Source organism: Corvus brachyrhynchos, unplaced genomic scaffold (genome assembly GCF_000691975.1).
Source record: "Corvus brachyrhynchos isolate BGI_N302 unplaced genomic scaffold, ASM69197v1 scaffold5, whole genome shotgun sequence".
NCBI lineage: Eukaryota > Metazoa > Chordata > Aves > Passeriformes > Corvidae > Corvus > Corvus brachyrhynchos.
Window position 1 is genome coordinate 9,813,635 of NW_008238321.1, and position 13,074 is coordinate 9,826,708.

At 42.2% G+C, this 13,074-nt stretch overlaps 1 protein-coding gene across 1 annotated transcript; it reads right to left on the reverse strand.

Moving 5' to 3' along the window:
* Positions 1-1,772: 1,772 nt before the first annotated feature.
* GET4 (golgi to ER traffic protein 4) lies at positions 1,773-9,387 on the reverse strand. Its single transcript, XM_008633487.2, has 8 exons — positions 9,272-9,387; positions 8,776-8,857; positions 8,318-8,467; positions 6,549-6,687; positions 4,596-4,736; positions 4,436-4,511; positions 4,184-4,256; positions 1,773-3,120 (listed from the first exon to the last, which is right to left on the reverse strand). Exons 1-8 carry the CDS (start codon positions 9,344-9,346, stop codon positions 3,032-3,034), a joined length of 825 nt encoding a protein of 274 aa, XP_008631709.1. The 5' UTR covers positions 9,347-9,387; the 3' UTR covers positions 1,773-3,031.
* Between the last annotated feature and the right edge of the window lie 3,687 nt (positions 9,388-13,074).

Here is a 13,074-nt window from a genome sequence, read left to right on the forward strand (position 1 = left end):
AAAAAAAAAGAAAAAAAAAAAGGCAAAAAAAAAAAAGCTGCTTGAAGTGATGTCTCAGCGCGGTGTTGAGCACTGTAATTCCTGCAGTCAGGGCAGGCGGGCTGGGACCTGCACACCAGGTGCTGGATTTTTACCCAAAAATGAGATTCTGGCGTGCCCTGCAGGCGCAGCCCCGGCCATGGACCTGTCCGACGTGTTTCTTAGGTTGGTTGTGTATCTGAGAGCATCTCATCGGCTGTGTGCATTCGTTCTGTCACTGGTAAGACAACTGTGGTACTAAATGTCATTCGAACCAATAAATTATTATTATGTCAGAGCCGTGGCCGTGTGGTGCTGGGGCAGGGGAGGGAGGTGGGGTTGAAAAGCAGCAAATGGAATCGAGGAGGTGCTGGCAGAGCCCTGGGCGTGTGGGACACCCACAAAACCCTCTGCCCCACCCTGGCACAGTGTGTATTGTTTTATATATTATTTGTGTATATGTGTGTTTTATACAGTGCATGTTCTGTGTATTTTCTCTCCAGTACTTTATGTGTGCACACACATACACAAAGGAGAGCTGGTTCTTAGAGAAAGCAGCTTTGGGAAGGGATTGCTGGCTCTTCACAGCCAGCTATAAACTGCACAGGGGATAGAGTGTAATACATGAAATGTGTGTGTGTGTATGAGCTGTTCATATGCACACGTTCATGTATAGATGTAGCACTCAGACAGACTCAATTTACAAATACATGAGCTAAATGTATTTCATACTCCTGTATATGTATAGAGACATTTCTATACTTGGTTTTATAAAATATGTGATTATATATTATATACACATGTGCATGCTTTATAGACATATAATTTATAAGCATATTTATAAATTTAAGGTGAATATATTGCATATAAACATACATATATCTGCATGCACATGTGTAAGCATAACTATAATTATATATTTAATTTCTATTAAAAGTATTTATATGTTACACACACACTGTCACTCACACCTACTTACCAACCCAGGCACGGCAGAAGCAGGGAGAGGACAGACTGGGCTCCTTGTTTGTGTTTATAGGTAGCTGTAAAAATTGTTTTGTGTGCATGTATAATTAAGAATAATTTAAGAATATTAGAAATTATATGCCATACAATTATATAATCATGAGCTATACAAAAGGCTGTTTATATGTGTGTGCATATACATGTATTTTAAATTCCTGGGTAAATATTTTATACACACACACACATATATACTGCTGTAATTATTGAATATACATTTTGAATATACATTTTGTATGTCCACAGCACTGGAGCACTGCCCTCCTGTCAGGGCTGGGGTTTTGGGATCAGGGCAAATGCAGGGCTCACACTGGGGGCTGCTGGAGGCTGCAGACAGCTGAAGCCGACAACCTCACACTGGGTCATACATACAGGACACAAGAAGGGATGTGCTGGACACCTGTGGACACTTTACACTGCCTGAGAGGCACCTTCCTGGCAGCCAAAGGCACTGAAATGATGTGGTTCTAAACCTCTGCTGCTGTCCCAGATCATTTATTAAATGTCTACAGCACCATCTTGGGTAGGGAGCTCTTAACTTGCTGCCCAGCAAAGCAATCCCCATCTGCTCCAGCCATTCCAATATTCCACTACAATTCTGCCTTTAGTGCACAGAGGTGAAGCTGCAGCACTGAGGGCTGAATGACCCACAGTCAAATGCAGAGTGAAAAAAATAGCAAGGAAAGTAAAGCTCTGCTTGGGAAATTCTTAGAAAGCAGCAGTATCGCACATCCTGGTATAAAGTGTTTATTTGAGACTTCACAATTAACACAAAGTCTTCCTGTCAATGCCTTTTTTTTTTTCCATACAGTCAATAAATTTGTATTAATCCCTCCCCCATGCATGATTGCTGTTTATTAATCTAAGCCTTTTTATTTTCATCGTGAAAAAATAAAGCGTTTCCCCACCCTTTCAGCTGTTCCCTGTACCAGACTGTGCTGCATTACAGAGGAGATGGAGAATGGCTATGCCTACTGCTGGGGGTGAAGTTACTCCATTATTTATTGATTTATTCTTTTCTTAACAGAAAGTGTTAAATGAATCAATCACCCAAGAAAAATAAATATATCATAAAGAACCAGGAGCTCTGCAGTATCCCTTTTCTTGCCATGCAGCCCAGTTCAAACACATACCCTGCCCACGGCAAACCGCTCCGCTCACAGCAACGCCGCCGCCTGCACGTACAGCTGGGAACTTACACTGGCAAGATCTCTTCCAAAGGAGTAGAGCCACGAGCCACAGGAGGTATTTTAGATGCCAAATTTTTATACCTAGGCAAGAGAGATCCACCTGGAAGCCAATTACCTGCGTTCCACTGATGGGCTTTTACTCAAGAGCAATTCAACCTTGTGCTTTTCAGGAAGTATCGGCTAAACACACGTGTGGGCTCAGCCAGAGCCTGGCCTTGGGGAGAGGGGCAGGCAGTATGAAGGGTGTGCACATTACACGTGGCAGTGGAAGCAAGTTCTTGTATCAATGTCTCTTGGATGTGCATCTCAAATTATGCTGCTTGGCTCGTCTCGCAGTACTTTTGGCACCAGCCTCGCAAATCAATTATTCAATTGCTCCCCCTGCTTTTGGAGATCTTCCTTGGAAGAGGGCAGAGGGCAAGGAGGCTTTCTCAGAACAGAGACGGTATTGGGTAGGCCGTGAAGGACAAGCCCCATGGTTATGCTTTATTGAATGACTGTGCAAAAGGGAATACTGCATCAGAAACCACAGGCTATGTTTAACCAGTCCCCAGCCGCTGGATCGGAACCCCACTAACAACCGCTCCCATTGGTTCGTTCGGCTACTTTTTGTTGGTTTCTTTCTTTTTTTTTTTTACATAAATAATATAGACCGACAGTATAAACATTTCAGCAACCATTTCTAAAAGACCAGAGGAGCCCTTTTAGGAGCCAAGAAACAACTGCAGGATTCAAATTCCAAAAGTGTCTTTGGAGTCATCGAACCATCAGATTTACACGGCACCCAGTGACAACAACATTCAGTCGAGCTCGATAGGACTGCTGTCTTCCTGACCATCTTCTGTGTCATCATCTTCCCCAGTTCCCATCAGACTGTTTAAAAGATTACCTACAATAAAATACAGGACAGTCAAAATCATTAATTTTACATTCTCATCTCAAGACCTTTTAACTGATCTTCCATCCTGCTATGATACAGATATCTGTAACAAAAAAACCCCAAGAGTTTTGAAGCAAAAGAGTCTCAGCAAGACATCAGTAATCCCACACTGGTTTCCATTAAGAATATTGGTTTGGGAAGCTGTACACTCTTAGCTGTAATACTGATATTGTTCCTTCTCCAAGAATACACTGGAAAAACCCAAAGTCACATATTTATGTGCTACAGTTGCACCCTCAGAGGGAAAAAGCCCTAACCAAAAGAGGAAAAACACACCTCCAGCAGTGAAACTCTCAAAAAGCAGCCACAGTCTGCACCACGCTGTAAAAAAAATTGTCTGAAACTCACAGGCATCAATTTAAAGGTGCCTGAATTGCTGAAAAGCAAATTACAGATGGTAAAAACATGATGTCCATGTTTTTCATCAAACTTTGGATATCAGTGAACTGACTGTAGGTAAAGCTTCAAGTCAGTTTACAAACAAAGCAGCTTAGTTCTCAGGGAAAACATTCAATTTTATTCACATTTTGCTCAAGAGCCAGGAAATGAGGGCTGAATTTCTCTATTCCCTTTCAGTCCTTGTAGAAGGACAGTATTAATTTCAGAACTTTCTCTTTGGGCACATTCATGTTGTATCAGCACTGATTATATTCCTACCAAAGCCCCATACTTAATTTAAGAAAAATCACACTGAACTCTGAGGAAATTAAGCTTTAACACCAGTGAGATGCTTCTTTACATTAGGAAGCTGTACCATAATGTCAAAACTTAACCATAAGAGTCTTTTTAGTGCTTCTCCCCTTCTCAGTGATGAAAAGTCCACAAGCTCCACCAAACTAATTCCACACTAATTCCACATGCAACCCATTAATCTTGTATTCTACAGCAGGGGCTGTTCCTACAGGCTATGAAAAGAATTATAAATTCCTTAGAATAAATTATCTGTTTCCAACACAGATGTTTTATCCAGGTCACTGAACAAAGTCTGGAGGTACCTACAAGCAGAGCTTACCTAGCAATCCCCCGTAGGACGAGGTCTGCTTGGGTGGAACTCCGAAGAAAAGCTGTCCTATTCTATCTAGGTACTGTAGGGATACAAGACCAAAAAAAAGTCAATTACTTCATTTACAGGTGGAAATACTATGGGCAGAAACCACCTACACAAGGTAAAGCACCAGCTCCTATCTACAAGTCACAAAGCTGGAGACAATCAGCCATGATTTCACTAATTCACAGAGTTAAATCCTGTTTCTGAGTGACTCACCTCATTATACATGGGGTCTCTTTTCAGCGAAGGTTGATACTGTTCACACAATACTGTAAATACTGTTAGTTTTCCTCTAGAAAGGAAACAACCAAAAATGTAATCTCAGTTAAAAACTGAAAAGGAAACCAAGAACAACACGACAGAAATCAGACTGTACCCATCAACTGCCAACAACAGAAACCAGATGAAGTTTAGCAGTGGTTGCACAAAGGGTGGACCCTTCTCTATTGAAGGATGTTTCTGTGTGTATGTCGTAAAAACAACTGATGCGCTGGTCTTATTTTTTAAGCAGAGAAATCTGAAAAAGGAAAGAGAACGGGGCAAGTTAAAAACAAAGGGCAGAGAAATGCTTTCACCACAGAAAAAGGGAAGCCAAAATCTACTTCACTTGTGCATAGAGGCCATTTCAGGCTTGAACTGATGGCAAAACACAACTGGTAGAGATGTACATCTTGGGGACGGTTTGGCCATCAGCTGAGGAAGGGGAAAATCACTACTAGAACACACTGTGGAATAGGCAGGTTGGGAGGGAAAACAGACATTAAATATTAATAGAATGAGTTTAACCAGGATCTAAGCAGATTGTACAGGATGGTTACTGAAAGAGAGCACCAATTTAATCAAAATGTGGAAAGACTGGCTACCCTGTAATTCACATTAACGTGATATTACATCTACTGGTCCAGAGTTTACTATGTTGAGCAAGTCTTGAAATTCAGTGAAAACTGAATTAAAGACCCATTCATCCCCAACACATCTCCCTTTAGTATGTATCTGTCAGTATTTGTTGACTCTCATTCTATTCCACCTCAACATAATGTGGCATCAGGACCACTAACAGCTTAACACACATGCCTAAAAGTCTCATAATAAAGCTGTACTTCGAGCTCCCAAGCCATTTGTCCCCAACAGATTGATCCCCCAAACAGATCAAATCCTTGTTCAGGTTCAGTTAATTTAACTGGCAATCTCTGCAAGTCCCATTGGCCTAACAGGCTTTATCTGGGACAAATGCTGTCAGCAAGCACTAGGAAGGCTGCCACAAGCCATCTCATTTTTGATGGCAGGCTGGCCCCTAATTCTGCACCCTCACATGTGCAAGGGCTTGGGGCTGTTTTGCCTCCCTGCTAGCAAGGAACTGCAATTAATTTCATTAGAGAATAAACTGCTATATAAGAGGATTTAACACAGTACTTGACATGCAGGCCAGTAAAGGATGCGGTAGAAGTGCTGTATAAACACTGAAAAAATAATCTCTTAACTTCTCCACAGAATTTCTCCCCACAGAATGGTTTGAGTCCTGCATACACTGGATTTCCATAAAGGATTTGCTAATTTCTCAAAATCACAGCAATCTATAGCAACCAGCTATAAAGCAGGACAAATCTGACATGACAGCTCACTGCTGCCAAAAGAGAAACTTGCTCTCACCTCCTCCCTCTCCCCCAACACCTACTCTCTCCCTGACTCCCTGCCACACAGTCCTGTCTCCACCTCCTCCTCAGACTCCTCCATGAGCTGCTTTCCCTGCCTGAAGAAAGCCATCAGCTGATTAGCACAGTAAAATTGGCTTTGTCAACCTTCATTCTACATGAGCTCTGCAAAAGCACATAATAGCTTGCATTCCCACCTCCTACAAAATAAATGCCAAAAATGAGAGCCAGCAGCAACTCTGTCAAGGCAAGAGCCATCAAGCTGCTCCTTATCCAGGCTGACCATGACAAGTTGTCTCTTAGGACCTGAGGGAGAGCAAGTTCTCAGCTAAAGGTTAATATAAGGCCTGCTTGAGTCCAGTCTCTGTAAGAACATATAGATAAGCCCTAACTAGACATAAAGCAGTGTTAACAAAGCTAAGAATTGTGCTTTCAGAGTTAAAGAGATTACATTCATTCTTCAGGCAATTAACATAATTCAGGTTTTGACCTTAGTATTTTTATTTTTTCTCTCCCCAGTCTGATGAATTTAACACATCGGTTTTCAGACGGTTTTCTCCTGTTGTTGTTCTGGCCAGTTTCACAGTTTCTTTTGCAAAGGCTGTGTGGTTAAATTAGATTGGTCCCACACATAATGTCATCTCAGCAAAATGCTTCAAGAGAAGTTTAACACCTACTGTAGTACTGCCTGAGCTACAAACATGTCCACCTCACTGCGGTATCCGCGGGACGAGGAGTATTCCACCAGCATATTTGCACAGCCCTCACCATCTGTGGAGTGCAAGAAGTGATACCGAGATTCACTATAGTTTTGCTCTAGAAAAAGAAAAAGGAAAAGGCTTTTAAGAAGTCAGATCATTGTACCTGAATGGAAAAAGAAATTTATTAGGCTTGTACTTTATTAGCTGGTAAAAGAACAAGAGTTACAGGTGTTGTATGTAAACAAGACAGCTAGTAAAAAGTCTGTAAGTTACAGACAATTTATAAAGGGAGATAATAATAAATTTTATCCTAAATACATTTGAACAACTGCTATTGAACAACTGTTAAATACAGTTTACTCAACTACAGCTACTGCTGGCTTGAACTTCGGTCATATCATTTTACCTACGGGAATGCTGACACTTGATGTGCTATCATCAGTGTTTAGGACAGGAATAAAGAAATTCCATATTAGACCATGTGCACCAAGAAGTCAAACAGCACCTTCAGAGTCCTTCTTTCCTGTCCTATTTTTAGCTTAGCCCACTCTTGCTATCAAAATTAAAATCATTTCCATAAGCTGAACAGAACAGCAGTTATACAGGAAAAATGGTGTAAGAAATGGCAGTGATTTGTCAGAACCTGAAGCAAAGGATTGTGCAAAACCACTGCAATGACAAAACTGGATAGCTGCTAATCTTTTGAATTTGAAAGCTTTTTTTAAGAGATTTGTTTTAAAAATCTGAGCCTTTTCTGATGAAACTCAAAAAGCTACAGACTAAGAAAATGTAGGCATTTTGCTCTTCAAGAGAACAGTGAGCAGGCAGCTACAAAATGGGGACTTTTACTTTCAGAATGCAACTGTTTCTTATCTTAATTGTAGCAGCCTCTAACCTGAATGCTGTAAGAAAAATCCTCCCTTTCTGGCTGGCAGCAGCCATCAGGCTAACATAAATCCCAGGAGAGCAGCTGGGGAATTGCCTATGGCGTGCTGAGAGGCTGCAGCATTGACCATTATTGGGTCAGGGTTGTTACATGAAACCACTGTCATCACTTGGCAGCTACTGAAAAATGCAAAATAAACAATCATCTTGCACAGTTATCCAGGAGAAACCACAGAAAAAATGGCACGTATTCAACTGTTCTCAATCACCTTTGCTATGTTTTGAACACAAAACTGTAAATACTGGCTACCATCCACAATTAAAATAATTATTTGGAGCATTTTGTGTTTCTCTTACATCCCATCCCAAGTGATAAAATGGCTCATAAATCAAAGGCAACAGCATTCATTTTGGAATAATCCTGTTGGCCAACTTCTCAAAAAGTACTTAATTACAGTCCAAAGACTGTTTTGGATGCCAGGTGATGTATTTCAATCTTTGTCATGTTTATCCAGGATTTAAAAACAAAAAAACTTGCCAACAGAACATCTTTGCTCCCCAGCAATTTTCCTTCTAATGACACAACTGAACTACCTCAGTGTCTAAATGATCAACCTGTCTTTTAGAGAGCCTTACAGCAGTTGTGTTTTGGATTTTGCACTAATATAGAGTTACAGACCCATTTCTTTCCCTGTTAATAACATTAAGAAGACATTAATGCAAAAATCAGATAATAGCAGAACTCGATCAATCATTTTCATCTCAGCTTCCTTAGATTATTCCCAGAGCAGATCTTTTATAACATCTTGCTTTCAACATTTTCAAAGGAAAACACACAAATGCCAGTTGATTTTTCTTACCTTTCCACAGGGTAATAGCTAGTAACTGGTGTAATTTTGGATGTCCAAGTTTTCCTGATCCCCCACTGGACCATTTTAGTGCTCTGGATACGAAAGCCACTCTTTCGGGAGAATTTGGATCCATTAAACTAAACAATTTAGCCAAGTTTTCTAGAAGCAATAAGATTCAAAAATATTTAGCATTAAGAAAAATAAGATGCTCTGCTGCTTCTAATGCATATCTAAGATCTGTCTTTAAGACAGGCAGCTGTGATAGTTCCAAGCATGCCCACAAAGTCATCAGGAACCCCTTATTCTCTAACAAAGTTTCCCCCAGTCCATTCCTATGGGGAAGGTAACCCTTAGCTATGTTGGGAATGCATCCAAAAAAGGATTGCAGCTTTCGAGACTATTAACAAGTCACTGTGAAGGGAAAGCACAACTAAATGCCATTAAACTAAGAGCAAAGGTCACCTCACCTAAAAGGTCTTCTGCTACTTTTGCATCCGACTTCTCCAAAGACTCCAAAACCAGCATGGACAGATCAGCAGCACTGTTTTGCTACAAAACAGACATACACTGGCAGTGATGAATGTATCAGGGCATAAAAAGAAACATCAACAAGAATTTTGGCAGCAGCAGGTTTAATGCTTTTATCAACATCTACAGCTATGGCACAGTATCAAGTCTCAGCCTTTCTGATAAAAAAATTATAGTAATTTGATGGCATCAAAGAGAAGCCTCCAGGAAAGCAGAACGCAGGCATTGTCTGGATGCTCACAAACACTCCTGCTGCATGTTCCAGCTTGGCATAATCCTTCTTTGTGGAGAAAGGCTCAACAAAGAGATAAACCAAAAGATTACAAAGCAATTACCCCAAACATTTACCACTGAGAACTCACCATTCATCTCTCATGATCTTGGGAGTAACAACCCCTTGCCCCCCAAACCACACACAGAAAACCAGTGACTTACCTGGTTATGACTGAAGAACAGTAAAGCCCCTGAATACATTAGTTCTCTTGCTTCTGCATGTTTTCCTTGTGACATATACCTGAAAAAAATACCAAAGCTGTGATAAAAATTAACACTAAGTTAGTTGTGTATGCTTAAAGTTACTTTTATTTAAAGGATTAAAAGATTGCTAAAATTTAAAATAATAACACGGGACTTATTTTTAAATCGGGTTAGTTTTAATAATGATGTAGCTTGAATTGCAAGTTGCAATTTGTTTTCTGCTCCAGACCTGATGGAATAAAATGAAGAATATAGGAATGAAAATGGAGAGCTACAAATCTGTTTGGGGCTGGAACAAGAAAAGGGAATGAACCCAGGACTTCACCTGAGCAAAAGATGCCAACGCACTGAGTCTCTACCAAAGCCATCCCAGTGAAACAATTTTTGGAATACCTCCTGGAGAGCTCACTGACCTTTCCACTGGTCTAAGTCTCTCTGACCACTACAACTCTGCCAGGGGACATCAGCCTGTCCTAGTCCTCTGCTAACAAAAGGAGCTCGTCTCTCATGGGTTCAAGAGTAAGATTAAGTACAGCCAGCAAGATTCACCATGCAACACCTCAAAAGAAACAAAATATAATGCCTCAAAACACACCTTCCACCTTCCTCACTTAAGAGTTAATGAAGAAATAAGGCATGAAAGAATTTGCTGCCAGTGGTTACCTCAGGACCTCTTAGCACAGAGCTGTGATGGCAGCCTCCTGCACATCATCACTGTCAGTAACTACAGCTCTTGGAGAGTCACAGCTCTAGATTATAAACACAGCATTTCCCATAAATGCAGTTTAGGGGTGGCAGAGTTTCCAAATTCCATTTTTCTTAACTGCTACTCAAAAAGTCTGTGTTCTCAGTGGCTGATTTGCTCATATCAGCAGAGATAAGTGTCAGCCCTACCCTGCTGCTTTAGCACCTGCAGAGTTTGGTTTGCCCTCTGTGACACACCTGGCTGGGCTGTGCCCGTGTCACCCCTTTCTGTTCCTGGGGCCAGGGCAGCCCCTCTGCTCCGGAAGCCCCAAGGCCTCCCAGGCTGCTCCAAAGCCCAAGAGTGCCCATGGGGTAACAGAGGGGTCGGTGGTTTTGGGGGTGGAGGAGTCAGGGGGTGGTGGGACAGCAGGACAGCGTGGCCATGGGGGTCACACTAACCAGAGGGACAACCAGAGGGAGCAGTGCATCCCAAACCTCTTGTGCTGTGTCCCAGATTCCTGTCACATGTGACAGCTCCAGGACAGGCCCTACTGGTAACATCACACAGACAGCAAACAAAGCAGGAGACACTCCTCCCATCTGCTCATCAACTCTGAGAAATCCCAAGGTCTTTTATCCAAAACAGAACGGAAATAATGGAAGTGGTGTTTTGGAATAATCCTCAACAACTCGGACTTGCAATCACCATGGTAAATGTGAGTCAAATGAATCCGCAGCTCCAACGTTTTATAGTTGGGCTCCCATCCAGGTTTGCTTCTAGGAGTTGGACTCAGCGTGGATCCCCTTCCACAAATTCTACTACCAGTAGATTCACAATGCTATATGGAAGCTCCTAATCTGGGAATAATTACAAAGATACTAAAAGATGCTCAAAACAATTTTACAATATAAAATACATTTTAAAGAGCTGGGGTTTTTCAAAGAACTTTGATTAGAAAAGTTGTTTAATAAAAATAATAATTGATGACATTGCTCTAGATGGCATTTAGAACAAGAAAAATCCTGGAACACAATATTTATACCAGAAAAATGACCTACAAGTATCAGGAAAATAGAAATGGATGTAACAAGGATGTTACACTTTGAAGAGTGACTCAGTTACCAAATGATGAAGAGAAAAGATTCAGCCCAGCCAGCCTGTGGAGTAACAAACATCACCAGCTCAGGTGTGTTCGGGGGAGCTCAGGGTTAGGCAGGAACAGCAGCTTTCCACCTGCTCTGTGGATCACCAAGGGATAATAAATCTGCAGGAGGCAGGCTTATGGTAATCTTTCCTCCTCCACTTCTTCCCCTCCTCCATTCTAAAATACATCTCAGCGCATGAAACTGAGTCAGGATTTCCAGTTTACCCTCTGACAGACAAGACAAATGTTTTACAGGCCCGTGTGTTTAAAAGGAGTAAGCACTTGCTATCCCAATCACAATTCCAGAGCTCGTGTAATCCCAATCCACATTAATGCATCTCTGAAAAAATGCTGATTTTTATCACATTTTACAGAGGATTGACAACACTACCCAGCCATGTAAATGTCACCATTTCATTTAACTGAACACATCCTTTCACTTGCATTTAAAATGGAAAAGGCAGGATCTTTGATTCCAAATTAATTCAGGGAGGTTTGAGTATGTGAGTTAATACATCCAGAAGACTGAAGGAGAAGTGACCTCCTGAGCCAAGACTTCTCACACCACTGCAGACACCACATCACATAATCCCTACTACAAAATAGGCCAGGCTTTGTCTTAAATTTAGACTTATTCTCAAATACAATTTAAGTCTTAAGGCCTGGATGGTGCCTCGCTGATCCCATCAGAGGGGTTATGGAAGAACAAACTGATTGAATGTGATGATGCTGGTACACAGGGCAGGGCAGGGCAGGGCAGGCTGTCTGACGTGCACTGGGAGCATAAGTAGGATTATGCACCAAGGACTTTCTTCCCCACTTCTTCCATGACTGCTGTTTCTCTGTGCTTACTCACAGGCCTGTTCTCATCCTAACACAGATGAGGTCTCAGGACAGCAGACACAAGACACAGGGCAGGGAGGGTGGTGTCCAATTTTGGATCTCTCACTTTAGGAAAGACACTGAGAGGCTGGAACATGTCCAGAGAAAGGCAATGGAGCTGGTGAAAGGTCCAGAGCATGAGTCTGATAAAGAGCAGCTGAGGGAGCTGGGGGGGCTCAGCTTGGACAAAAGGAGGCTCGGGGGGAACCTTCTCTCTACAACATCTGAAAGGAGGTTGGAGCCAGATGCTCTTCTCCCAGGCAGCCAGTGACAGGATGAGAGGAAAAGGCTTTAAGGGGAGGTTCAGGAGAAATTTCTTCACAGAAGGGGTGGTCAGGCATTGGAACTGGGCCTGGCTGCCCAGGCAGATGGTGGAGTCACATTCCCTAGAAGGGTTCAAGAAACAACCAGAGTGGCATTTAGTGCCACTGTCCAGTTGACAGGTGATAAGCCAAAGATTGACCCTGATGACCTCAGAGGTCTTTCCCAACCTAATTGATTCTGTGAAGCCAATTTTCCATCCTGTCCTCTCCCAGCAGAACCACAAGTCACCAAAGCTGAGACCAACAGAGGAAGCCCTCAGAATAAACACCTTATTCTGTGCACCTGCAAGCAAGAGTCTACATGTTAAATGCTGATGAGAGAAAGGGTGACACCTGCAAATCGCAGCAAATGCGAAAAATGAAGCCTAAAAATGCTTTGCAATACAAACTATTTTCTTACAACAAAAGAGGCAGTAGTAACATTTCTGAATAAATGCTCAGGCCTGCTCTACTTAGTCACTGTCACGTACACAAATACTACACCAAGTGGAATTTATTCTAAAAAGCTCCTCCGCTCCAGGCGATCTGAGAGCTGCCCCTTTCTGACCGCGGCACCAGGGTGACCGTGTCGTGCAACAAAGTAGCCCCATGTCCCGGCTCAGCAACAATCAAATCAACCTTCAAACCCTGAGACTGGCACGACGCAGCCACCTGACGTTTACACTGAGCTGGCAAAGCACAGGCTGCTCAGGGCTCAGCTCTAGGATGGCCCCGGGGCTCGGGGCGA

Bases quoted from the DNA above. Each gene is read 5' to 3' on its own strand.
- GET4 (XM_008633487.2), bottom strand. From the start codon at position 9,346: ATGTCACAAGGAAAACATGCAGAAGCAAGAGAACTAATGTATTCAGGG. The intron at 4,257-4,435 runs GTGAGTCACTCA...GTATCCCTACAG, and splicing joins GAGACCCCATGTATAATGAG to TACCTAGATAGAATAGGACA. The intron at 3,121-4,183 runs GTAAGCTCTGCT...ATTTTATTGTAG, and splicing joins GTCCTACGGGGGATTGCTAG to GTAATCTTTTAAACAGTCTG.